Consider the following 26,483-nt stretch of genomic DNA (forward strand, 5'->3'; position numbering starts at 1 on the left):
CCACGTTACTCCACATCGGTCCACAGTACTCCACATTGCTCCACATTACTCCACATTACTCCACAGTACTCCACAGTACTCCATATTGCTCCACATTACTCCACATTACTCCACATTACTCCACATTACTCCACACACCAGCACGGCCTGTTTTCCTGCTCCAGTTCACTTCCTGTGTGGCAGAGGTGTTCAAGCCAGAGGAAATGGGCATGTGCCATTCCCTTTTTTCCTTTTCCCCTCTTCTCACACACACACACACACACACACACACACACACACACACACACACACACACACACACACACACACACACACACACACACACACACACTGCTCTGAAGAAACTGGGTCAGTGGGAGAGCCGGGAGAGAATGAGGAAGGGAACGATGGAGTGGGGAGAGAGAGAGAGAGAGCGAGAGAGAGGGGGGGGGGGGGGAGTGTGTGTTTGTCCTTTTCGTCTGTATGTGACGGTAGAGAAAAATGTGAGGAATGTGTAGTTCCAGCCTCACTGTTGCCCTGTTTGTATTTACTGATTCCCTTGAAAGGACAGTTTGGGACGTCCTTTTGGAGCTGCGCGATAAATCGGCCTTAATATGGACAAATGCTGCGTGTGTGTGTGTTTTTATGTGTGTGTGTGTGTGTGTGTGTGTGTGTCTGGGCTTGCCAAAGGCGAGGGCAACTCAGTGGATCCCAGTGAAGTGAAGTGGGCAGTAACTCAAGTCGAAGACACGACATTACCCAGACTTTACGTCAAAAGCCAGTAAATATTTGAACGACCTTTTTGCCGTGCGGCGGCGGAGACGGCGATCCCGCGGCCGCCGGCCGTCTGTCCTCAGACCCCCCCCCCCCCATCAGACATGCAGGTGGCCCCTCGCCGACTCAGCGTATTGAATTATGAATCACCTGCCCCCCCCCCCTCCACCACCATCATTCTCAGCAGCCCGTAATTCCCTTCTGCCCTTTCGCCCCTGCAGGAAGTCAGCTACTGCCAGGGGATGAGTCAGATCGCCGCCATCTTGCTCATGTACCTGAACGAGGAAGACGCCTTCTGGGCGCTGGCGCAGCTCCTCACCGGCGCCAAGCATTCCATGCACGGTGAGACGGAGGGGGGGGGGGGGGACGCAGAGTCACGTCTGAGTCACACTAATTCATTAAGACGGACAGGAAATAGGCGATTTTAAAAAATGTTTTAAGACTAATTCCAAAAAATCTTCATAGATCTTATATAAAATGTGTTATATTTAAAAGAAAAATCTAAAACTATTGGTATAATTGAGGAAAAACAAGCGTATGCTGTGTGTCTCATGCCATATATGGAATATTGTGTTTTGGGGAAGTACATACAGAACACGTATAGACCCCCGTCACTAAATATATAATAAATAAAGTGGGGAAACTGCTAATAAACTATTTATGGAATGTTGCACGTTAAAACTTGTCGATATTTTATACTTTAAAAACATTCTGAATAGTATTTCGACTGGAAAACAATACAAGTCTTCCCGCCAGAATTAATTTTGAATGAAGAGGAAAATGCTTATAATTGTGTGTGTTTTTAGACGCGTTTCAATTTGGGTCGTCATATTATAGGATGGACTCAGCCACGACTTTAAATTGTGTAAGATTTTGTTGTGCTCATAAAAACAACAACAAAGAAAAAACCTGAAATAATTCATGGTTACAATGAAAAATGACTGAAATCAGACACGATTAAGAAGAATAGTGTAATATTATGTTTCTTTTTTTTCTCTTGCATCACTGGTGTTCAGTGTTACTTTCTGAAACATGTTTACACAGTAACTGTAACCAAAATAAACCATTCATTCATTCATTCATTCAGTTATTCTTCCTCTTGTTGTCGTTAAAGCAGAGAGCTTCTCTGCATTTATCTCCATTTATGGCCTGATTTTATTTTCCCTCTCTCTCTCTCTCTCTCTCTCTCTCTCGACTAGGATTCTTCATTCCGGGATTTCCCAAGTTGCAGCGTTTCCAGGCTCACCACGACCTGATCCTGTCTAAAATGCTGCCGAAGCTGAAGAAACACCTGGTGAGTCGCAGAGTTTCTGCACTGCAGCTTCATTTCTCTTTGTTTGATTCATTTACATTGCAGAAACTGCACGTTAAGGACGATGGTCGGTGTGCGTCTTGGTCATTGGAGTTACAGATTTAAAAAAATAAGAATTAAAAAGAAAAAAATAGAATTGTTGTAATTTGAGTTTTATTTTAAAATTCAAAAAAATCATAATTGAAATTCAATAAAATACTTAGTCAGGGTCAAGAATGGACAAACAGTAGATTTCCATTCTGTTTCTCAAAACAAAACAAAAAAAATTAAGAGGAAAAAAAACACGTTTCTTCAGATCACGTCACCGGAAGTTGCCGTTTTTCAAAATAAGAGCGCATATGAGCCGGTGCTGTGGGAAAGAGACGCTGTTGATGGACATGGATCAGTGTGTTGTTTTTTTTCGAAACAATAAAAAAAAAAAAAAAAAACCTGTGTCCCAGGAATGAGGACAAGACTGCAAAAAAACAAACAAACCAAAAAAAAACGCAGACTTGTTTTCAGCTCATTTGATCCAAATCCTGGCTCTCTTGCCAGAAACGCAGCGCTGCCCTCATACGCCCTCTTACTTTGAAAATTACAACTTCTGTTTTTTTCTCTGCTCTATAATACATTGAATTTCAATTTTCATTTTTGAACTTTTAAAGTGAAACGACTAAGTTATTTGTCTTATCACATCTTTTTTCTTAACTGTAAATCCAATGACCGAAACATCCACTGACCCACGTCTTATTTCCGGTCCGTCCGTCGGCAGCGTTTCTCATTAACTGTGTTTTTCCCCCACAGGACAAGGAGCAGATGACGACGGGGATTTACACCACCAAGTGGTTTCTGCAGTGCTTCATCGACCGGGTAAGCATTTTTCGCTCGAAAACGGGAAAACTTTGAGAGCGTTTCGGGAGTTTGTTTCCACGGCGACGCGACAACACGACCAACTCGGTTAATTGGTTTGTTATTCTTATTTTTAAATTTATTGAAAACGGTTACTGTTGAAATTTAAATCAGAAAACTGCAAAAAAAAGAGGAATACGATTTGTATTGAGAATTTGTATTAAGTAATTAATACCATTAGTGTTTTTTTGTTTTGTTTTGGGTTTTTTTAATAAAATTTTGCTTGTGTGCCATATTAAGGTATACGTTGTATAGTTATCAATCGTCGCTCGTTCCGCATTCAACTTTAAAACTAATTTTGCTTGGGTTGATTTCAAGTTTTAAATTGTAGCCCCAGTGTGTGCTGGAGTTTGACCCCCCCCCCCCCCCCCCCCCGGTCCTCAGACACTTAGAATCCGAATAGGTGGAAATGGTGGAAAACACAACTTTGGAAAAAACACTTTGCCTCCATGGAAACGGCGGAAATGCTGCTACTGCACACGTGCACCGTGGCCATAGTAAATAGTTCTTCTGCACACGCTCAGTAGACGGACAATAAGGACAGTGTTTCCCTCCAGTGTCATGACTCCCGGTCCAGATTCTCCTCGGACTTGGTACTTTTATTTTGACAGTCACCGTAATAACAATTTAACATGGTTGTCTGTCGACTATAATGTTCGTGGACTCGATATCGCTAAGGTTATTGGGTTTTTTTTTCTGCATTTGTGTGTGGTTTCATTCGGAAAAAAACAAACTAACATTGCCTATTGGTGGCCTAGCAAGAACATGTTTTATGTCATTTCTGCCGTTTTGCTAAAAAATGGACATGATTTTCAAAACGTTTCATTGTAAATGCGAGAATAACAAAGAAAAACTTGAAATATCATGTAAACAGTCTGAATTTCTCACAAACATGAAACGGCACGTTTCCTCCGCGTCTGTTAAACTCGTCTCCATAGCAACAACATCGCGGCATTAATTTTCCATGATTTAATTTATTTATTTTTTTTTTCAATCTCTCCTCTGCGTGACAGACCCCGTTCACCCTCACCCTGCGTTTATGGGACATCTACATCCTGGAGGGGGAGAAGATGCTGACCGCCATGTCTTACACCACCCTCAAGCTACACAGAAGTGAGTACGGCCGAGCCGAGCCGGGCCGAGCCGAGCCGAGCCGGGCCGGGCCGAGCCGGGCCGAGCTTCTGCCTGCTGTTGCTATACCAGCCAGGGGTCAGTGTGTGCTCCCTCCCGGTTGGCTGCGTCGCTGCTGGACGGCTTACGTAACACAACGGGCCAGTTGCCGTGGAGATGAGTCAAAAGCAGACTTTTCATTGGACGGACTCACGAGCGTCGTTCCGGCGTATTGGTGGAAGTCTTGGGGGAGAAAAATGAACACTTGGCATGTCTACTTTACATTATTGTTTGTAATCATCCTGATGGATTAGCACTGCTCATGAAGCAACAGTTGCTTTAACTGATTGACACCATAGATCAACCAATCATGTACGAGGAGATCAAACCCCCCCCGGGCTTTATGACGTCCACGGCTCCTCTAAACCAGGGTTTTTCAACCTTTTTTGAGCCAAGGAACACTTTTTTCTTTGGAAAACTCTGGAGTCACACCACCACCACCCGGAAATGTTAAAATGTGAAACTCTGTAGCCTCTATTAACAATATAAAGTCTTTCTCATCAAAGTTTTATCAACAGGAATCAAATAAATACAGAAACAAAGTCCTTTTTTTTAATTGTGCCTCCCTCAGTGTGAAACCTGGACCTGATGGATGAAGAGCTGAGATCCTGGTTCACATTCTCCCTTTTCAAAAACTTCTCCATCACTGTCACTGACACAGTACTTTGATACAAGATGGTAGCAGGAGGTGGAGATGAACCACACTGACGTCTGTCACTTTCGATTTCAACAGCAAAGTTCTGTGCTGCCATCTAGTGGCGAAGAGTATTTATACATGATTACTCTGCGACACGCTGTTTTGTTTTTTTAGAAAAAACTGTGAAATTGGATAATTTCCCACGGCACACCTGACTAGATCTCGCGGAAACACCAGTGTGCCGCGGCACAGTGGTTGAAAAACACTGCTCTAAAAGATGTGTGTATTGTGTGTGTGTGTGTGTGTGTGTGAGATCAGAGCGCCTGCTGAAGCTGCAGCTCGAGGACCTGAGGGAGTTCCTCCAGGAGCAGCTGGCCGCTTCTTTCTTCCTGACGGACGACGTCGTGGCTCAGCAGTTGCACGATTCCATGTCGGAGCTCCGCGGCAAAAAGCTGGACCAACATCCGCCAGGTGCCGCCGCTTTTATTGAGTGCTCGTGAGGCGAGATTGACAAAATGTAAATTGTGTCCTGACAAAACACCAAGAGTGGGAGGAAGATATATCCATAACTAGAACGACGCCCCAGAAGTGAAGAAAGAGTGTCCTCTCTCTCCCCGGCTTGTTTTAGTTTTAAAAAAGTGTGTTGCTCCAACCGGCCAATCAGAAATCAAACCCTATATAGTGTCATCAGGGGGTTTTAGCCAATCACAATGAAGGTAGGCTCCTCCCCCTTTTGACTCCTCCCACAATTACTCAGCTCTGCTCTGGCACATGGCACCACGAGAGGAAGTACTTCCTCCATCTTCCCATAGATGGGCGTGTGTGTGGGCGGAGCCAGTCCAGCTCACACAGACACAGCAGATTCTGAATGCAGCTCCTAGGATCCAATATTCTAATGGAGGGAAAATCGAGGAGAAGCAATAATAGAACATGTTAAAGTGTTGGAAAGCTGAATAATATGACCTCTTTAAAAAAAAGTTGTATCGGTGCATCCCTAGTTTTTGGTTTTAATCTTCTTCTTTTTTTTTTCGTTTCTCTTCAAGCCAAGTCCGAGGAGCTGCCTAAAATGCCTCTCGGCCAAGAACGCCCGGTTCACATCCTGCCCCTACAACCCCACGCTCCCGCGGAAGTCAAAGTAAATGTGCAGCCTCAGCATCAGCCCGACGCGGAGAGCCGGCAGACGGACGGCGTCGCCTCGCTTCCGGTCCCGCTGGAATCCGCCGGCCTCTCCGGTGCAACCGAACCCGGCCCGGTGTCCTCGGACCCCGCCGCCGCCGCCGCCGCCGTCCATCCACAGGGAACACCGTCCGGTCTGAGGCCTTGCAGAGCCGCGCCCAATCCTCCGAAAGACCGCCGGCCGCCAGCCGCGGTGGGGTCGGCCGGGGTTCCGGACCAGTCTCTTGCGGACGTGGGGCAGCAGGACGAAGCGGAGAGTCAAGAAGAGGCGGTGGATTGGCCGCCGCCTTACGAGCCCCCGGCTTTTTATTCGATGCAAACCGGAGAGGCGATGGAGGATCTTCCAGAGCTCCCGCCGCCGCCTTTCTTTTACACCGAGCAGGACCCTCGGGAGACCGACTCGCCGCCGCCGCCGAAGCCGGCCCTGAAACCCCCCACGCAGAAGAAACCTCCCCCTCCCGCCAAACCCTCGTCCCTCCGAGCTTTCGCAGCTCCCTCCTCCTCTTCTTCCTCGTCGCCCAGACCCCCTCCCCCGAAGCCCACCAAGTTCCCCGTCTCGCTCTTCGTCCCGGCGTCGGCCGGGGACCGGCGGCCGTCCAACACCTCGCAGTACGACAACCTGTCGGAGGCCGACGAGGACGACCGCTTCCTGGAGAGGCTCCTGGGCTCCACGCCGGAGGAGACGGACGCCCCCGGCGCCCCCGCCGCCAGAGACTACGACCCCGTGGCGTACCCGGTGCCGCCGCCGCCGGTCTTCGTCCCCCCGTCGCCGTCGCCCCGCGCCCTCCCCAGGCTGCCCCGGGAGCCCGACTGCGCAGAGGGCGGCAGCTGGGTGGAGGACGCCGTCGTGCCCCCGCCCCCGCCGGGCTTCGCCGACCGACTCTCGCCCTCGCAGCGGGCCGCGCCGCCGCCGGCCCACTGCAAGGCGTTCCCCCGCGGCCCCAGGGACCGCGCCGCCTTCCCGGCGCCCCTGCTGTACACCGGATCCCCGCCGGGGCAGTCCAGGTCCTCGGGACCGTCTCCGGCCGGCGTCCAGACCGGCCGGGACTTCTGCTGGACGCCTTCGGGGGGACAGGCGCTACCCAAGTCGGTCACCTTCTGAAGGACGGGGGGGGCGTCTCGGATGATTCGTGACGGAAGACGAGTCGATGCAAGGCCAGTAAGCCGCCGTGTGCGTAAGGCGGGCGTTTAATCAGAGCAGGAATGTCGAACTGTTTTAAACTTCCTGGTTTTTGGGGTGCGTCTGCTCTCGTCGGCACACGGAAACGCGTGGACCCGAATCAACCAGCCGTGCTTTTTTTTTGGTCGCCGCTTCAGTTTCAGTTTCATACTGGAAGTGTCGCCCGTCACCAGGGCGCTGACGGGAACAACCAAAACGCCCACAGGCTTTCGCCGAAGCGGCGGCGGCGGGACGTGAGCAGGCTCTCACGCGAGCCAAACGCTTGTTTTATGTCCTTTACTGTCAAACTGCTCATTTCAAACGTCTACATTAGAAGTTGCGTCGTTGATTGAAGCGTTTTGATGCTATTTAAAAGCAATATCCTCTTGAGGTAAGTTTGCAAATTTACACTGGTATAAAGTTTTTTATTTAGTTTTAATTGCGAAATCACCGGTTTGGATCGTCCTGCTTTCGGTTTCCAAACAAAGATTCGCACAAACGGCGGATCAGCGTGACGCAATGGCTCGCTGGTGTAAATACCGAAGTTCCTTTATTCTCCGGCTCACGTCAGGTAGCAGTGAGTACTCTCTGGGGAGTTTTTTTGTACTTTGTTAGGATGTTGTCATTTTCCGATGCATACTTTACATATCTGATACTTGACTTCACAGCAATGATGTACATGGAATATTACATGCAATATATAGGTTGAGGCATATACTCATTTAAAGCCCATCGATAAGAGTATTTGGTGGAATGGCTCCATCTGGTGGTCAGAAATGTTACTTCAAGAGGAAAATCTGTGTTAAAAAGAGAAAACCATGAAATAAAAAGCAGTCATTGTTGCTCCATGTTCCAACATTAACTCATTTGCAGCTATAATTTAAATCCACTGCAGTATTTTCTTCTATTTATCCACTTTTGAAAGACGGAAGTTGAGCCATTATCTACTGCACAAGGACCTGTTTATATATTGCATTGCGTTTTGTTTTTGTTTTTTGCATCGAGTTTGATCATGTCATTGCAGATCTTCTGTTTTCGATCTGATGGAGTCCGATGCATTTACGCGACAACTTTGAATATTTATAAAGAGACAAATTGTCAGTTCGTCTCATTTTTTCCTTTTCCTTTTTTTGAAGAAGACCCACATCTGCTTTCAGATATTTATTGCACACAACCCCAACAAAACCACGTAGTTCCACCTACTGTACACATCTTATGTTACTTCATATAAAGCTGCGTAGAGTCTCGCTCCGCGAGGTAAACCGGAGCGCCAGAGGATTTAAAGGCGATCGCAAAATTAACATGATAAACAGTAAAGTAAAAATGACAAAAAAAAAAACAGTTAAGGCAACCACCAGAATAACTCCCATCATTGATCTGCCCAAAGGAACAGATGACATGCAGATATTCTTTTTTTTTCTCATTCGCATATGTAGGAAATTTAAAACCTTTATATATAAATATATATATATATCTCAGTGCATTTATGTTGAATCTTGTCTTTTACCACAAAATGCTCTGAGGGGAAATCATGTTTTGTGTATATAAGTTAAAAACTGAAACCGCACGCAGCTTCAGCGCCGCCGCCCGTATCCTTCGTCTCCTTCATACCCTGAGCTGACCAATCAGGGTGCAGAGCGAGCTCACGCTGCTCTTCAGCTTGGCCTCGTCCTCCTGGGCCAGCGACACCCCGGCCAGGCGCGTGGAGCCGTTGGCCCCCATCATGCACGGCAGGCTGACGAACACCTCGGCGCCGATGCCGCCCCAGCCCTGCGGGGGGGGGGGGGGGGGGGACCGTCAGATTCACTCTCGAAAGCCTCGCTAACGCCGCCGGGTTTCTGCTGGAAGTGCCGTCGTATGTCGTTTTTTTTTAATCTATTCTGAAATGTTTAATTTGCGATAAAAGCTGAGGTGGACGGGTCAGATCACGGAGCCACAGACTAACTAATATCCTCCTGATTGGGCCAGACGGGTAAAAATAGTGCCTTAATAAGCTTTAAAATATAAAACCTCAAAGCTTCTCTTTGTTGTGGTGCAGAGTAGACATGATTCAAATGTCTCTATTAAACGATTACAATGGGAAAAATGACTACAATCTCAATGAAATGGTGCAAAAATACAGTGAAATGTCCCAGAAAACCTCTATAAGCTGTTGCATTATGGGTGTTTTTTACAGATCTTTCAACTCAGATCTCACTACGCTTAAGCTTTTTTTTTAATGAAGGTGTTTCTTTTAAATTTGGACCATTTGCTTGGTGAGGCCTTAAACTCACTTTGTGGTCAAACCCCCCCCCCCCCCCCCCCCACTCATACCATCAATTATTCTCTTCACGTCCGACAAGATGCATGAGCAGCTAGCGGAGGGGAGCTACCTGAGCCAGCGTGGAGACGGAGTGCGTCTTCATCTTGTTCTTCAGGACGCTGTTGGTGACGTCGGCGATGGACAGACCCACCGACCACGACCGCTGGCCCCGATTCTTCAACATCTCCAATCCTCTGCGGGGATGAGAAAGGATGAGAACCAGGATGTGCTTCATTCTGTTGCCAGGCTGTTTAGCTTTAAAGTTTTCGTGAAATGAAAATTCGACCTCCAAAACACTCTGGCTGTCGCTTCTCGGGACATTTTTCATGCTAACTGGCCGAAGGGTCAAATGTTAAAACACGGCAATCTGTGAGAAAATAGCCGATAAACAGCGGTTATTTTCTCTGCTGGGCGGAGCTTCTGACAATAATAGAGTGACATCACGAGTTGTGCACACGCCCAAGTTGTGTTTTCATTATGGAGGATCAGAGTTTTGATCCAGTGATTGATGAAGAAGACACAGAAGGTCGTTCTGCCATCGGTGACCCCGTCTGGAACATGTTTGAGGAAGCAGAAGACGCTTCGTCCTCCATTCGTCCTCGTCTCCTCGCCTCAGCAGCCGCCAGTTTTCACCTTTGAGGCGTCCTGACTTTTGTCAGAACGACCGGCTTCCTGGATCATGACGAAGCGCTTTTCCGACTGCGCGGAATCACCGAAGATGAGTCCAGGTATTACTTGATCGTCTACTAGCCTCCCAGGCTAGTGGCTCCCGCTAGCCGCTAGCCGCCCGAGCTAGCGGCTCCCACCGCCTGTGTTCCTTTTCTCCTCTCTCGGTCTCTTCCAGGCTCAATCTTTCGTCAAGGCTCATAAAACGCAGACTAAAACTTCAAAACACTGTAAAAACTTTGATATTTAAGAGGAAACAAGTCGATATAAACACAACAGATGGAGATCTGCACAACTCTTGACGTCACGCCCACGAAGAAGGATTCCCCCGACTTCCTCGGCCGGAGATTCAAAATTCAAATAACTTTGTTATGCGACAACAGTGGTGGGGCAGAGTTGGAGGAACCTTAGAGGTAGAACCCCAACTATCGTTTTTTTGCAAAGTAGTGTTTTACGTTTCAGTAGGACTTTAAATGTGACTTTGGTTTATCGTATTTGGACACCTGTCTAACAGCGGCTTGGTGGAGCTGGATCCCGGGGCGATCTCTGGCGGGGCGTTGGTGTTCAGGGGGGTGCTGCTCATCACGGCGACTGCAAAGACAAATTCAGGGCGTCTTTTTTTTTTTTTTCCAGGGTGTCTCCTCGCGAGAGGACGAGGAGACACCCTGACAACTTTTAAACATTCACGCTCACCCTTGTTGTCCGAGAGCTCTCCGATGACCCAGGCCGCTTTGAAGGTGTTCAGGTTGATGTTGAGGGCGTGGGTGAGTCGCTCCGAGTCCAGGTTGCACCCGATTCCCACCACCCGAGTGGGCGGCAGCCCGCTCTGCCGCCAGGCCACATGGGTCATGATGTCCACTGGGTGGCGGCGAGGGAAGGAGGAGGAGGAGGAGGAGGGTTCATAACGGAGGCAATCAGACGGGAGCGCAATCACGCAATCACGGAGAGACGGTCCCAACCTGGTTGAGACGCGATGAGCATCACGGCGTTGGGACTGAGACGGGCCAGATTGGGGACGATGCCCCGGTACAGGTCCACGTTGGTCTGCACCACGCTGGCGTACGACTGCTCGCTGCTCCACGAGTTGGCCGTCACCACCACGACCCAGGATCCCGCCGTGGCGGAGAAATCTGACGGTGGGAGGAGCCGAGGGAGAAACGGGTGCGAGAGGAGCGATTGTAAAACCCCGGTTTGTTTTTCTTGATCAACCTAAAGTTTTTTTTACCCCGTCAACATTTGGCAAAAGACGTTCCATCAGTCCAGGTCCTTTAACTGTATGCAGTGGATACACACATCTATCTATCTATCTATCTATCTATCTATCTATCTATCACGCACAGGGAGAGCATGCAAACCCAGTATTTGAACCCACGACCCCCTCCCTGTGAGGTGACAGTGCCATCCACTGCTCCCCCGTGCGGCGTAAATGATTTATTTTTTGATATTTAAAATAAACTCTACACTTGCCACGCTGATTTATTTGTCTTTTTTTCCTTTTGTGACGCAAGCGAAGTAAATGCAGACTCGGCTATTTCCTCACGAGGTGAATCTCAAATCGGCGAGTCACTGTCGAACCGGTTGTTCCTCGGCCGTGGGAGTGAGTCATCGGAGGACGAGCGTGAGCCTCGCCTCCGGAGCGGAAAGTGACGTTACCTCTGGAAACCTCCACCTTGGGCAGGTTGAAGATCTCCAGGTCTGTGCTCCCGCCCTTGGTGGAACTCTCGGCGACGTCGACGAACACGAGTTTATCCACGTTGCACTGGAAGAGGAGGCGGAAAAACACTGGAATCACGTAACAAGTTGCCTTGGGATGTCGTGAGACGGAGCCAAAGAAGAGTTATTTTGGAATTACAAAGGGTAGAAACACAAGTCAGCTGATGGAGAGAAAGGTTGGAGTTGGGAGAGCGGAGGACCGCCACAATAAGGGTTTATGACTGCTCGTAACGCCAGAGCGTCGTGACGTCTCCGCCAGTGTGTTGACAGGAACTTGGAAGTCTAAATGCGACACGGAAGTTAAAATACTCTTTATCGATCCCTCTGAATTTATAGTTTCTAAATGGAACACGCGATATCGACAAAATAGCTTTGAATTTTCACAATAAAACTGGAACATTTGATGGGATTGCATGTTCCTGCCGCAATAAAGTACCAGCAAAAGTTAAAAAGTGTCATTTTCACAAAAAATCCCATCCACTTTGAAAGGGAATTTTTTTTTCAGAGACGGTTTGCCGAATTATCGAACGTCAAAGCGACACGAGTCCCAAATTTCCAACACGCGCTCCCAGTGATGCAGCAACAATCTGACAGAAGCAAAAGAATTAAGAAAAAACAAGGCCCCTGGGATATTAATCTTTGCGCCTCGTCTCTTAAAGGGACAGGCGCTCAGAATGACCTTCGACAGGATGCTCATCACCGACGCCATTCCCAGATCGCCTCCTCCGATGACGGACACTTTCTTCGCTGGCTGGTCGTGATGTCGGACTCCGGCTGAAATCACAACAAGTCACGCTGATGAAGCAGCAGTTTTTTTGTTCGTTTGCCCCCCCGCCCCAGGCGGGATTAAAGGCCAACATCAAAGCGGAGCACCGTCTTTCATCTTGAGGTTGGAGACGAACGCAAGGAGCTCGTGGGGATCCTTCTCGCCCCCGGCGGGCTTGGCGGAGAGCGGCGGCTCCTCCTCGAACTTGGCCGTCATCTCGTTCAGGAGACCCACCACGGAGGATTTGGGCTGTAGGGGAGGGGGGAGGGGGGAGGGGGTTAATCAGAGACCGGCGGGGGCACCTCACGACCTGGCGGAAGCAGGCGACGCTTTACGTAGTCCCAGTTGTGCAGCCCCGGCAGGTAGATCCGCCCGCCGGCGTCCACGTGCTTGCCCTCCCGGACCACCATGTTGGACGTGGGCCTGAGGAGGCAGATGGGCGGCGTGAAGGGGAAGGAGTCCAGCAGCCACAGCTGGATGGGGAAGTTGTAGGAGCGACCTGAGAGGACGGAGGACGGAGGACGCCGGGCCGTCAGTACGGAACGTGGCGTCGCCGCCGGGGAGGTTTTTTTTTGTCTGGGTCGGCCTCACCTTCGTACTTGACCGGGAGGTTCCCCAGCAGCTTCAGCAGGTCTTTCTGGGCGCTGTCGCTGAACGCTGGGGAGCACAGCGGGCGCCGTCAGCGTGCGTGCGTGCGTGTGTGTGTGCGTGTGTGTGTGTGTGTGGAGGAGAAGGCCCAATACGACCGTGCAGAAACTCACTGTAAGTGTCAATGGACGGAACCATTCCAGGGTAGATCCGCTCGATCTTCTGCAGCTCTTCGATGGCAACATCTCGAAATTTGTACTAAACCGACAGCAAGAGGAAAAAAATTTAAACGGAGGGGGGGGGAGGGGGGGGGTTCTACTGCCAGCTGGGCCGATCTGTGTGGAGTTTGCATGATCTGTGTGTGTGTGTGTGTGTGTTTCCTCCCACGATCCCAAAAAACATGCATGTGAGGTTAACGGATGATCCTAAATTGTTGTGAACGTGTGTGTGTGTGTGTGTGTGTGTGTGTGTGTGTGTGTGTGTTTCTGTGACGCACCAGTGACCCGTCCCGGGTGTATATCCTGCCCTCGTCCATATTTATCTGGGATTGGCTCCGGTGACCCCCCCCCCCCAACAGGATTAAGCTGCATAGAGGATGGATGATGGGAAAACCTACTGTATGTGTATGTGAAGCCTATATCTCTGTATCAAGTTTAATCTCTTTGAAATGCACATTATCATGTAAGAAGAGACATAATACAACACCGATTTATTCAGTGTTCATGATATTTGCGATACGAGACACAGCTTTAATTCAACCCACCATCGGCTACGTTTAGGTTTGCCCCCCCCCCCCCCCCCCCCCAGAATCTTATTGAATTTTTTTCAAACAAGATCTAAATGTATTTCTCTTTCTTAGAGCTTTTCTCGCGCTTGAGCAGTTCCCAAAGCTCTGTACGCTGTCGGTCACATTCACACAAACATTCACACGCCAAGATCACATGCATGAATGTTCCTGTTTTTCCCTGACATTTCCGACATTTTTCACTGGTTGATAATCCCATCGTGTGACATTCAGAAGGTGTAAAACATACCTTTTAGTTTAATCTTTAACTTGAAACACACATTCCATCAACTGGAGCCTTTTAATAAAATCAAGCGATGCCACTTGTTTTGTTTAGCGTGGCTCCGAGTCTCGTTTTAACGTTTAAAGTCTACGGATTTCCAGCAGATTGCTGTTAATTACTAGTAAATACAATCATTGTTTACTGCACTTCCAGTCACGTGGTGGGACGCTGTTGCTTCTTTTACCTGTTGGAGGAAGAACTCAATGGTTTGTATTGGAAACGTGACTACAAATATATTTATCTATCTTTTATTTCATCTTTATTTGACCAGGAAAAAAAAAACCTTGATTAGATTAAAAAATTAAGTTTATCAAGAGTGTCCTGGCCAAGACAAGCAGCAGTACATTACGAATCCAGGCATGAATGTATATCTATTTATTTATTAAGGGGTCAGCAGATGTTATTATGCTTTTAATAAACAATCATAAATACTCCCATATATAAACTTTATGACTGATAACACAAGCACAGAAAGGATGAAAGTAACAGAAAACACTATTTAGATGGAGTTATAGAGTTTTATGGCCACAGCAAGGAAGAAAAGCATTTTTTAAAAACATCTATTCGAGTATTTTTATACTTAAATGGTGTCACTTGCCATAAAGTAATTCTCTAACTTTTATAGAATGTATTCTCTAGGTCAAATTCTCCATCAAATAAATATGTTGTACAATATCCAGACACTGTTTGGATTTAGATTAAGCCAATCCCCAAGCCAAGGCTTAATTTAGCTCGAGATGAATTGATCACAGTCGGAAAAACACCACATTGACTTAAAAGCTTTCAATTGGAGAAAGAATCCTTAAAAACTTGTAAAGGAGGGCAGCAAAAATTATAATAATTACATAAACATTAGTAACGTCTTTCTCTTGATTTGTCTGGCGGATTTGGGGACTTTTTCTTTTTCTTCCTATGAGATCTTAACTAACAAATCTGGTTCTTCAACTTCTTGGACTAAAGGAGAAACAAATCAGTCCACTGTCCAGCCTTCATACATTCAAGTTTCGCCTCAAACGTTCGAACAAAGTCGGTAATTCAGAGAGAAACTGACCTTTGAGAGCGTCCGCTGTATTTTCTCTCCTTTCAGTTCCATTTATCCAACAAAAACGGAAGAAAATCTGGGTTTTTTTTTCTTAGTGTTTTCAGCTTCAACTTCAGATGTCAAGCACCAAACTTCCGCAAACTTTCAGGACGACGTCATCATAGGATTAACTCAGGCCACGCCCACTGCAGGTACGGCAAGCCGCGAGGGAAGAAACACTGGTTTCTATTAAAACCGAAGCCTGCAGCTCAGGAGCCAGGTGGCTCTTCAGCTCCCTCTTCTGGTGGCTCTGTGACATTTTCAGAAGAGTTTTTCGAAATAAATGTTTTTTGCTGAAATGTTTTATTTTGTTTGCATAAATCACATATTTTCAAAGAATGATTTAACCCCCCCCCCCCCCCCAAAAAAAAAAAACAAAGTCAAACAGCCAGTAAAGGTGAATATTCAGAAAAAAGAGGATAAAATAGCCAAAAAAAAAAAAAGGGGGGGGGGGAGAAAAAAAAGGAATAAAACAAGTGGAGAAGAGTAGGCAAAAAAGAAAACAATTTGCTCGATCAGGTCAAACTGTTCCAACCAAAAAAAAAAAAAGAGAAGTGGACTTGAGTTTGGGAAGTTATTTTAACCTTTGTTTTATCAGAAAACCCTTGTTGAGATTAAAAATCTCTTCTTCTCCCCGTCAAGAAAGGCAGCAGTTCATTTCTGTTCCAGACAAAACAGGCACATAAAAAATGTCAATACAATTAAAAAATTTTTTTTATATTTTCTTAATTTTACTCTGCACCACAACAAAGAAAAAAATACTTAACAGTTTAAATTTCAAGGTTATTTTGGGATGAAATTGGGATGTATTTCTTTTTTTCTTTATTTCTTTATTTATTAACAGGATGACCCCTTGAGATGTAACCTCGTTTGCAAGGGGGTCCTATAACAACCATCTCGAAACAATAATAATAAAACAAAATAGATGCATGTGGCTCCTGAACTGAAATGTGTTTCTCCACTAATGGAATAGAAGATGGATAGATGGATGGATATTTGTTGCACTTAACAAGTTAATATGGAATAAAATATAATGTATTGTTTTTAGGTTTTTAAACGGAGATGATGTGTCACTCTGTGTCCTTTTTTGCATTTCATCTCGATTTCCATCTGTCTTTTGTTGCTGTGGTACCATAATTCTAATAAATACCTTGAATCGTGGTCGAATGGATGAAACAGAACGGCATATGCACTACTGTTCTTATTTTGAAGAAGGACTCTTATTTTGTAGAAAGACGCGTGACACATTTCCGCCGACGTCGACCTTTGCAAAACCGGAAGTACTCCCTCGCTGAACCTCCTCTCTTCCGTCAACGATCTTTTGGACCTGTCTTCTTTTTTTTTTTTAAGTTGCTGTCATTTCTCGCCTTTTCTCCCCATCAGACCTCGGACGGAGTTTATTTTGTGTGTATTTTTCTTCTTTTTGTTTTTTGTTTCTTCATTTTCGGGGCCGTTTCTTCCGCCCTCCCTAATCTAACCCCCCCACACTTTTGAATGGCCCTCGCGTTATCTCGCCGAGTTCTGGTGAGCTGACGTGAGCACACGCAGGGCTAAGCTGTGCTAGCTGTCGCGAGCGATGAAGGGACGTGTCTCTTCCTCCTCCTCCTCCTCTTCTTCCTCCTCTTCTTCTTCCTGAACCGCTTCCCGTGTGCGGCGTTGGATGAAGCTGCCCGTCGAGCCGCGGCTGAGTGAGGGCGGTCTGCCGGCGGGGCTGCGGGGCTGAGCGGTGGACCCGGGGCTCGGGGACTCGGGGACTCGGTCGGATCAGCAGCCGCCAATAATGATGGACTTCGACAATATTCTGGACCTGGCCTCACAGAACCAGGGTGGCAGCGGTTCACAGGTCATCTCTTACCTTCTGGATCTCAAATTTTCTACTAAGTCTTGTTGTTTGTTTGTTTTTAAAACGTGTCAGTGGGGAGCTGATAAGATACAGTGACCCCCCCTGATTGGTATTGGACGTTTAAAGGGGTCTGTATTATACAAAATTCACTTTCTAGTGGGTTTTCCGACAGTAATAATGACGCCCCAGAAGGGAAGAGACTCTCTCTGGTTTGTTTCAGTTTTTAAAAGTTTCTCCAATCTGTTTTTTGTTTTTTAAACGTGTCAGTGGGGAGCTGATAAGATACGATGACCCTGATTGGTATTGGACATTTAAAGGGGTCCGTATTTTACAAAATTCACTTTCTAATGTGTTATAATGACGCCCCAGAAGGGAAGAAACTCTCTCTGGCTTGTTTCAGTTTTTAAAAGTTTCTCCAATCAGAAATTAAGCCCTACATAGTGTCATCAGGGTTTTAGCCAATCACAATCAAGGCAAGCTCCTCCCACAATGGGTGCAGCTCTGCTCTGGCACATGGCACCACGAGAGGACGTACTTCCTCCTCTTCCCAAGATGGGCATGTGTGTGGGCGGAGCCAGTCCAGCTCACACAGACACAGCAGATTGTGAATGCAGCTCCTATGATCCAATATTCAAATGGAGGAAAAGCTGGATTTGGAGCGATAAAACTTTGAATACATTTTTAGGCCAATGAGACTCGTATGAAAGTGTTGAAAAGCTGTATAATATAACCCCTTTAACTACAACATCAACTGATCAAAGTTGTAATACCGAGAATTTGTTTTGTTTTTTTCCCCAGAGGAGATATAGTTTACAAACTGGACCGCCCAAAAAGGATGCCCGGTCCAAAAGAGTGGATCCTGCTGCTGTGAAGGCACTGCTGAAGAAGAAAAATGTTGAAGCCAAGCAGAAAGGTATTAGTTCAATTTTATTTCTATAGCACCAAACACAATACAGTCGGGGGTGGGGGGTGGGGGGGGGGTCACAATTCCACATGATGAGAGATTGGACGAAACCTGCAGAACCAGACTTGGAAGTTGGGCTCTGCTCGCTGGCTGCAAAATGTGGACTGGATTTCCTGAAATGGAGGCGGGTCTCAATGAGGTGTTGAGTAATGAGTCATGAAATCCATTCCGCAGTTTCCAGCCAGCCAGCAGGCTCGCTAAGTAGCACGGTGCTATCCTACGTTTCGTGACAATATGTCCGCTGTTTGGACGTATTATACGCTCAAAACAAAGCGACCCAGCAACACGGATGTTTGCGAAGCTGTTGTACGGCGACGGCGGTCTCTCTGCAGCCACACGTCGTCGTTTTAAAACTCCGGCTCACCGAGGACGGAAATGACATCAAAACAATGAAAAGCGGCTCCTCCGTGCTGCGGCAGAAATACTTTGTACTGCTTCCTTTTCTGGGCTTCTACTAACCTCAGGTTCCCTTTTGAGAGAACACAGGCATACGTTTGTACATTTCATACTTTACTGTCGAGAGGAGTTCATTACAGCCTCGTATGATATTATTATAAAAGCAAACACATCTCTGGTATCAGAATAGTATCGGTATCAGCAGATATCCAAATACATAGATTGCAGGAGAGAGGCACATGTTAGTGACATGTAATAGTGAAACATGGAGCAATAGAATGTCCTCCAGCAGTCTACAACTTTAGAACTTAACTGGAAAATGGTCCTGGTTGGCCTGAACCGTCTCGAACACTTTATCGCAGCTCCTGCGAGAACCCTCCGGAGCGGCTGTTCGCTTTAACACGTCCAATTTGTTTCAGAAATTGCGATGAAGAAACAGAAGGACGGTCTCTTGGCCAAGAGGGTGGAGTTAAAGTCGGACCGCAAAGCGCGCGCCATGGCGTCCAGGACCAAGGACAACTTCCACGGCTACAACGGCATCCCGGTGGTGGAAGTTCCCAAGAAGAGGAGAACGAAGCAGGAAATGCAGCAGGACAATTCGAACGAGGAGGGATTCAGGAACGACGCGTACGACCCCGAGGACGACGAGGATAATTATGAGTACGAGCAGACGGATTCAGAGTCGGAGCAAGAGCCGGCGCCGCTGAGACCGGTTAGACCTGGCGGCGGCGGTGGCGGTGGCGGTGGCGGTGGCGGCGGCGGCGGCGGCAGCAAGCTCTCCGCTAAAAAACCCAGCGGGCCGATCAAACCCGCTCCGCCTCCTTTGAACTTTGCAGATTTACTCAAGCTGGCTGAGAAGAAGCAGTTTGAGCCGGTCGACCTAAAACCCAAGAAGGTGAAATCGGATGAGAGGCTCCGCACGGCGGAGGAGATCAGGGAGCTGGAGCTGGAGCGCAAGGCCAAGAGGCCGGACAAAGACCGGGAGTCCAGGACCGAGAGGGAGAGGGACGTAAAATCCCAGTCCGGCTCTGGCCTGGTCAGAAGAAGCACTTTAGAGAAGGACCAGAGGAACAGCAAGCCACAGAAGAGCCTGCCGAGTGGCTCGGGGAAGAAAGCTCAACCAACTCAGTCTAACGACAAAGGGCCTTCTCATTCCAAGTCCTCCGTGAACAGAGAGAGAGAGACGGCTAAGAAGTCTCCCGGTGACCGAGACAAACCGAAGATGGGCGCGCCGAGTTCCTCCGGGGCCACAAACTCTAGAGTTCCTACGAAGGCCTCGTCTTCTCAGGGGTCGACCAAACCGGTTGGGGCGCGGCCCTCGTTCGGCCACAGGCCCAGCACCTCAAGTGACCTTAGCTCCAAGAAGGAAAGCTCGTCTTCGCTTTCCAGAAAAACGCCAGGAATTCCCACGGCGAAGACTTCGGGTCCAACCGGCGGCGGCCAGAAGTCTCAACATGGGGGCTCCCAGCAGAACCGTCCCGGTCCGGCCGGCCCGTCCAGACACGGGCCGACGCCGGGAGGACCCAAGACCGGGAAGGGAGAACCGCCGCGACCTGGGATGAACAATGCGTTGAAATCGAGCGGAAGCTCGGCGTCCAGGCCTGCGTCCGGCGGCGGTCCGCCGAGGCCTGGGGGCCAACCTCAAGGGAGGCCTGGGGGCCAACCTCAGGGGAGATCTGGAGGCCAACCTGAGGGGAGGCCTGGAGGCCAACCTCAAGGGAGACCTGGAGGCCAACCTCCGGCTAGACCTGGAGGCCAACCTTCGGCGAGGCCTGGAGGCCAACCGCCGGCTAGACCTGGAGGCCAACCTCCGGCGAGGCCTGGAGGCGGTCTCCAGACAAAAGCAGGAGCTGTGCCACAGGCGAAGGCTAGATTAGGTGGTCCACACGGTCACCCGGGAGGGAGTGGGCCACGGCCTCAAGGAGTGGGACCGGGCCGGCCGGGGGGTATGCTAGCAGGATCGGGACGGCCCGGTGGTAGTAGCACTGGATCTGGACCTGGGAGACCCAAATGTACTGTGGTGTCCGAGACCATCTCGTCCAAGAATGTGGGCGGAGTACGACCCGGAGGACCGCCCAGACCCGGAGGTCCGCCCAGGCCCGGGATGCAGCCCAGGCCCGGGATGCAGCCCAGACCTGGGATGCAGCCCAGACCCGGGATGCAGCCCAGACCCGGGATGAACAGACCCCCAGGTATGAATCGAAGCAAAGACTTTAAGGTGTTATCGGTAATTATGGGTCTTTCTGTCATGACTGCCGTTTTTACACTCAAGAAAACAGAAATAGATTCACGGTATTAAGAGGACAGCATTCGCCTCAAAGCCGTGTCATCGGGGTGAGTTTTAAAAAAATACCCATAATGCAACAGCTCCAGGAGAAGCATTTCGCTGCATTTTTCACCAGAAGGTTTCATTAAAATCGGTTTTATTTTGACACTGTCGCAAAGTTAACAGTTTGGTTTCAGCAGAATATTGTCATTTTCATGAAATACTCTAGTGGTCTGCAGCCTTCTATGCCCAAAAAGAGACATTATTCCGACTTTCCACATTTCCTCATTTCCTTTTAAAATGAGATCAAAGCAGCTTCTCAAGTTTCATATATTGTTTTGATACCAAGACTATCTTATGTTGCATTTCTGAAGTTTCAATAACAATTCGGGATGTTGAACGTACACGCAGTGGCCCCGGAGCTAAAATGGGTTTGACACCTCTGATGTGGAGCGTCACCTGCTGATCAACTTTGGCTTTGTGACACAGAACCTTTGAAGTTAGAATTTGCTGTTGACTCTGAGAGAAATGCAGTGAGAAATGTCACCAATGTTACAGAGGAGAATCTTAATTTTTTATATCTTAATTGTTGCCCAACACCAGATATATTTGGTCTCTTTGCCAAATCACATGAAATATGCAGGTAGTAGATCCAGGTCTTTTGTTTGTTTTTTTTTTCTTTTTCTGTTATTCTCCTTTTTTCAAAATTTTCCTTTTTTTATCTAAATGTTAACTTTTTATTTGGTTCTTCCCCCTTTTTTCTCCTTTTTTTTAACTTTTATTTTCTCTTTTTTTTATTCACCTTTTTCTTTCTTCTTTCTTTTTTCCTCTTTAATTTTTTTAATTGTTTCTTTTTAAATATTTTTATTTTTCCTTTCTCCCTTTTTCTCCTCTTTTCTATTTTCCTTTTATTTTCTCTTACATTGTTTTCTTAAATGTTTTTTCCCTTTTCTTTTTCTATTTTCTTCTTTCATCCTTTCTTTATTAAATATGTTTTTATCTTTTCCTTTCTCCCTTTTTCTCTTTCCTTTTTTCTCTTACATTTTTTTCTTTAAATTTTTTCCATTTTATTTTTCTCCTTTTTAGTATTTTTTTTGTTTCCTTTTTTAAATGTTTTTCTTTTTTCCTTTCCCACTTTTTCTAATTTTTTTTTCTTTTTTCCTTAAATTTTCTCACATTTTTCTTTCTTTTTTTTTAATGTTTATCTTTTTTTCTCTCTTTTTTCCTTTTTTTCTTTTTTCTCTAACATGTTTTTCTTTAAATTTTTTCCCTTTAATTTTTCTCCTTTTTATTATTTAGGGACCTCGCCAACGGCTGGGCCCTAAGCCCAGCCAACGGCAGGTCTCTTTTGGATTTCGTCGTCGCCAAAAGTGCGGGCCCTCCGAAGGAGGGCCCGCACTCATCCGGTTACTCTCCAGACCCTCTCAGAGTGGCCGCGCCCCCAAAGGGGGTGCGGCCACTACCTGGTGGCGAAATTATATATTGTATTTCGAATGTTTCTTCTTCTTATTATTTTTTGGCACTCCTGACTTGGCTATTGCCTCAAATTTGACCCCCTAAACATGCTCAAAAACTCACCAAATTTGACACACTCGTCAAAACTGGCGAAAAATTTTATAAAATCTAAAAAAATCCCCCAAAAGTCCAAAAATGGCTCTCTAGCGCCACCTAGACACATTTAATCGCCCGCCACGGTCCGTAGGAATGTCGTACAGAAATGTCGCGAATACGAAACTTCTTCGTCTACTCGAGCCCTACGACTCACGCGCTCTAACTTTTGACCTAACTCCAACAGGAAGCCGGCTATTTGCCTTTCAAGGTAAGGTGTTCGCCCAAAAAAGGGAGAAAAAGGCCGAAACGGAAAATCTAAACCATCATAGGGCGAAGGTCGTATCGGTTAAATTGAGATATACAAAAATAGAGGAGATTGTTTACTACTGAACTCTAGAGGGAAATTTTCTTACCTAGTCCAGTTTAATTTTTATTAGCCGTCCAAGCTCCCCACCCCCTAATCGCCTTTTTGGCTCCTGTCATCCATTAACATGGGGAAACCGAAAATTCTCCCCCAAAATCAACGATTTTAAACTCCCCGAACTACTCTTAACTGTTTGCAAACCGTGACTCTCAGCCACAAACCGAGGGCATCGCCACTACCGCGAGACCCTGCCGAACAAGAGGATGTAACATATGTGGGGAAAATTCCACAACAAGTCCCCAGAATGATGAGTTAAAGCGGCACAGTAACATTTTTTTCATTCTACATTTTTACATTGAATCCTGATGGGAGATATCCGGCGTTGTTGCCAAACAGCGCCCCCTGGTGTCCAAAGTTTACCTCCGACTGCTTCCAAGCGTACACCGTCTTAAAGAGGACAAAAATTCCTACAAAAGTATGGTATTTTTATCCACATACTCCCCCGATAAGTATAGATTAAGAGCACTTGTTCGCAAAATCTTTGAATATAATCCTCTCTGGCTCACTCTGCCGTCAGAGTGTCCGCGCTCGGTGCAGCTGTGAAATTCTCCACTGTGATTGGTCAGTGCATCACTCCATATATGGGCAGCTTCCTGTAGCTTCAGGCTCATCACTGCTGTGTGATTGACAGCATGGAGAGCCAGGGACATTACAGTGCTGCTCTATGGGCTGACCTCCTGTTTGTTAAAGGCCAGGTTCCTTTTGTAATCCGTACACAACTGACAAAGGCCCTCAAATTCATGTCGGTGGAAGTTTTTGAAAAACCTTTCATGTTTCATAAGTGCTGCGTCATTCACACCTTTCTACACCACCGACAAAGGCCGGGCCTCCTAGGCCCGGCACTCCACCAGGTCACTCCATCGTCCCACATTGACCTCCGTAGGAGGCCTGGCCTGAGGCCATATAATTCATGTCGGTGGAAGTTTTTGAAAAACCTTTATTGTTCCATAAGTGCAGTGTCATTCACACTAGAATTGAAGTAAGACCAGATTCGGGATCGGGGCAACCTGGGGAGTACCACACTGAGCTTTTCAGGTGTATCCGCTAGCTTGCGGCATAGCATGCACATTAGCATGCTACCAAACATTGTCCGATTGAGCTGAAATTTGGTAGGTGGCCTAATGGGAGCGCTACGGTCACAAACCACTAGCTAATTAGCTGGTTTTGACCCCGCATTTTCAAAATAAAAGTCCAAATTTTTTTTTTTTTTTTTTTTTACTTAAATAATATAATTTTTTATTAACCGTTCATAGCCACCCCCCCCCCCCCCCCCCCCGACGGGCAGTCTCGAGGTCCCGACCAATGCTGCTTGCAGCTTTAATTTTTTGTTTCCTTTTTTAAATGTTATTTTTTTCCTTTCCCACTTTTTCTCCTTTTTTTTCTTTTTTCCTTTGATTTTCTCACAGTTTTTTTTACTTTTTAAAAATGTTTCTTTTCCTTCTCCTTTTTTTCTTTTTTCCTCTTACATTTTTCTCTTTAAAAGTTTTTCCCTTTTATTTTTCACCTTTTTATAATTTTTTTTGTTTCATTTTTTAAATATTTTAATTTTTTCCTTTCCCACTTTTTCTCCTTTTTTCCTTTAATTTTCTCACATTTTTTTTCTTTATTTTTTTAACAATTTTTTTCCCCTTATTCTTTAACCTCAAACGCTTTCTTTCGGTTCAGGTCCAATGTTGCCGCCCATCACGTCGGCGTACAAGAGGAAATACGACGAGGAGGAGGAGAACGACTCCGAGATGGACGATTTCATCGACGACGAGGGCGATGAGCAGGACGAAATCTCGAAGCACATCAGGGAGATCTTCGGCTACGATCGAAAGAAGTGAGCGCCGCCGCCGCCGCCGCCGCCGCCGCCGCCGCCGCCGCCGCCGCCGCCGCCGCCGCCGCTGCTGCCGCTGCTGCTGCTGCTGCTGCTGCTGCTGCTGCTGGCATCTGAGACGCTCTACTAATGTTTTTTCTGCTCCCGCAGATACAAAGACGAGAGTGACTATGCACTTAAATTCATGGAGAGCAGCTGGAAGGACATGCAGAAAGAAGAAGCCAGGAGGTAGAGAAGAAAATAAAATAAAAAAAATAAAAATAACACTCCACATCCACTGGATTGCGATGAATTCTTTTCATTTAATGCCGTTATTTTTCTTTCTTTCTTTCCTTCTCTCTCTGCAGCCTGCGGATGGCAGTGCAGGAGGACCAGGAGGAGGAGAAGCGAGACTTCGAAGAGCTGAAAAGAAGTAATAACGCCAAAAGGAGAAAAACCTGAAGCTCCGAAGGACGAACTTCGGATGAATTGAACCAATAAGACGACGGCGGCGGCGGCTCGGCTCTCCAGACATTGACAGACCAGTGGCACGGTCCACCTGCTGCTCTTTTGCTGCCCCCACCTCCTCCACCTCCACCCTCCACCCTCCACCCTCCCCCAGAGAGACTCCAACATTAATTTCAGGCGGAAAAAAAACGCACATTATGCACAAATAATTTCAATTCTTCAATTTCACTCATCCCATCTCCTGTTATTTATTTCCATCATTGTCCTAAAACTAAATCTTTAAAGAGAAATGAGTTCTTTCAAACATCTTAACGTACATTAAACCTTAGTCATGAGCAGTTTTTTTTGTTTGTTTTTTTTGAGTGGAATTTGTTACATTTCGTCTTTTTTTTTTTTTTCTTTTTCCCCAAACAGCCTTAAAGACTGTAAAGGAAAATTACACAGTGAACATGGCAGTTTGACCTGACGTGTATTTATCTTCAAATCGATTTGCGGGGGAGGGGTGCAGTGCATTTTATTTAATTGTTTTAAGTCTTAATTATGACAATCTTTGGTAATATCTACCGATCATGAGTTAGATAGTATGGCTTTTGGTTGTCGATTGAAAATTCAATAAAAAATATTTTTCTTGCCAAGAAATAAGTTCTTAATTTTTTTTTATTTTTTTTTTTATTTAATGTTTTCTGCCATTTTCAAGAGGCAAACTTCTTGAATTGCAACCTTCGTGTCAGCGGGTGTTTTGGGTGAGTTGAGATGAAGCGGTGTGTTCACACTCGTCGGTTTAATCTTGCGTTTTCAGAGCAGCAGACGCAACACGACACTGAGATCAGTGAGGAAATAGAACAGCCGAGCTGTAATCTCTTCACTGGCCACATCCAGGCAAGATTTAAAAAATCTAGAGGTTAAACATAGTACCAGAATAACAATTTTGAATTTAAATATTGGAAGTTTTACCGTGGAGCAGCGGATACGTCTTAATATTTTGGCAAAAACAAGCTATTAACTACAGGAAATGACAAAATTCTCAACAAAGCCATGAAAATATTGTGGAAAAAACTTCTATAGCTGTTAAATTATGCATGTTTTTTGCTAATACCAAACTAATTCAAGCAACAAGTCAGCTTTAATGCTGATAGCTCAGATTTTGTGTTTTATTCGCAACTCTTAAGGGATTAGTTTAAAAAGTGTTCTCTTTGAAGTTTTGACAATGTTATTGGTAATTTGGTCAGATTGGACCCTCTTATCTGAGGAAAAAAAAACATTCACTTTCATACTTTCACACCATTTCTTTATAAAAGTGAATCAAAGCTCTTTATGAAGATAAAAGTGCAAATTCCAGTTTTGTGTTTTAAAACAGAAATGTCCCCTAGTTCGGAATGATAAAAATGTATTTTCTTCTGTATTTATGTCAAATAAACTGTCTTATGCGCTTTTATTTAACCCTAATTTAAAATACATTTCAACCTACAGTAAATACATATAGTACGTATAGATT

The 26,483-nt window shown here is 46.4% G+C and overlaps 3 protein-coding genes across 3 annotated transcripts in view; 2 read left to right on the plus strand and 1 right to left on the minus strand.

Moving 5' to 3' along the window:
- The window catches only part of LOC308136606 (uncharacterized protein), a 36,607-nt gene extending 28,460 nt beyond the window's left edge, over nucleotides 1-8,147 (plus strand). The window contains exons 9-14 of the mRNA XM_080505024.1: nucleotides 975-1,095; nucleotides 1,953-2,047; nucleotides 2,849-2,914; nucleotides 3,967-4,066; nucleotides 5,079-5,231; nucleotides 5,804-8,147. Of these exons, the coding sequence (XP_080361150.1) occupies nucleotides 975-1,095; nucleotides 1,953-2,047; nucleotides 2,849-2,914; nucleotides 3,967-4,066; nucleotides 5,079-5,231; nucleotides 5,804-7,038 (1,770 nt within the window). The 3' untranslated portion in view covers nucleotides 7,039-8,147. The remainder of the gene's footprint in view (nucleotides 1-974; nucleotides 1,096-1,952; nucleotides 2,048-2,848; nucleotides 2,915-3,966; nucleotides 4,067-5,078; nucleotides 5,232-5,803) is intronic.
- Nucleotides 8,148-8,243: 96 nt separating this feature from the next.
- Nucleotides 8,244-15,375, minus strand: uevld (UEV and lactate/malate dehyrogenase domains). The gene is made up of 12 exons (XM_080505025.1): nucleotides 15,249-15,375; nucleotides 13,304-13,388; nucleotides 13,134-13,199; nucleotides 12,878-13,041; nucleotides 12,650-12,791; nucleotides 12,456-12,550; nucleotides 11,717-11,822; nucleotides 11,023-11,193; nucleotides 10,757-10,921; nucleotides 10,567-10,654; nucleotides 9,468-9,591; nucleotides 8,244-8,865 (listed from the first exon to the last, which is right to left on the minus strand). The coding sequence occupies exons 1-12, from the start codon at nucleotides 15,288-15,290 to the stop codon at nucleotides 8,701-8,703; spliced, it is 1,413 nt and encodes a 470-aa protein (XP_080361151.1). The 5' UTR covers nucleotides 15,291-15,375; the 3' UTR covers nucleotides 8,244-8,700.
- Nucleotides 15,376-16,603: 1,228 nt separating this feature from the next.
- Nucleotides 16,604-25,659, plus strand: spty2d1 (SPT2 chromatin protein domain containing 1). Its single transcript, XM_080504359.1, has 6 exons — nucleotides 16,604-17,121; nucleotides 17,920-18,034; nucleotides 18,901-20,673; nucleotides 24,388-24,544; nucleotides 24,692-24,769; nucleotides 24,889-25,659. The coding sequence occupies exons 1-6, from the start codon at nucleotides 17,059-17,061 to the stop codon at nucleotides 24,980-24,982; spliced, it is 2,280 nt and encodes a 759-aa protein (XP_080360485.1). The 5' UTR covers nucleotides 16,604-17,058; the 3' UTR covers nucleotides 24,983-25,659.
- The last annotated feature ends 824 nt before the right edge of the window (nucleotides 25,660-26,483 follow it).

The sequence above is a fragment of the Blennius ocellaris genome (genome assembly GCF_963422515.1).
Source record: "Blennius ocellaris genome assembly, chromosome: 11".
Lineage (NCBI taxonomy): Eukaryota > Metazoa > Chordata > Actinopteri > Blenniiformes > Blenniidae > Blennius > Blennius ocellaris.

What these genes read in the sequence shown, in the direction of transcription:
- uevld (XM_080505025.1), bottom strand. Translation starts at nt 15,290, where the DNA reads ATGGAACTGAAAGGAGAGAAAATACAGCGGACGCTCTCAAAG. An exon ending in AGAGCTCTCGGACAACAAGG is followed by an intron (nt 10,655 to 10,756) that starts GTGAGCGTGAAT and finishes TTGTCTTTGCAG; the next exon opens with TCGCCGTGATGAGCAGCACC. An exon ending in ACCAAGCCGCTGTTAGACAG is followed by an intron (nt 9,592 to 10,566) that starts GTGTCCAAATAC and finishes TCATCCCCGCAG; the next exon opens with AGGATTGGAGATGTTGAAGA.
- spty2d1 (XM_080504359.1), top strand. Translation starts at nt 17,059, where the DNA reads ATGATGGACTTCGACAATATTCTGGACCTGGCCTCACAGAACCAGGGT. An exon ending in TTCGGCTACGATCGAAAGAA is followed by an intron (nt 24,545 to 24,691) that starts GTGAGCGCCGCC and finishes CTGCTCCCGCAG; the next exon opens with ATACAAAGACGAGAGTGACT. An exon ending in CAGAAAGAAGAAGCCAGGAG is followed by an intron (nt 24,770 to 24,888) that starts GTAGAGAAGAAA and finishes CTCTCTCTGCAG; the next exon opens with CCTGCGGATGGCAGTGCAGG.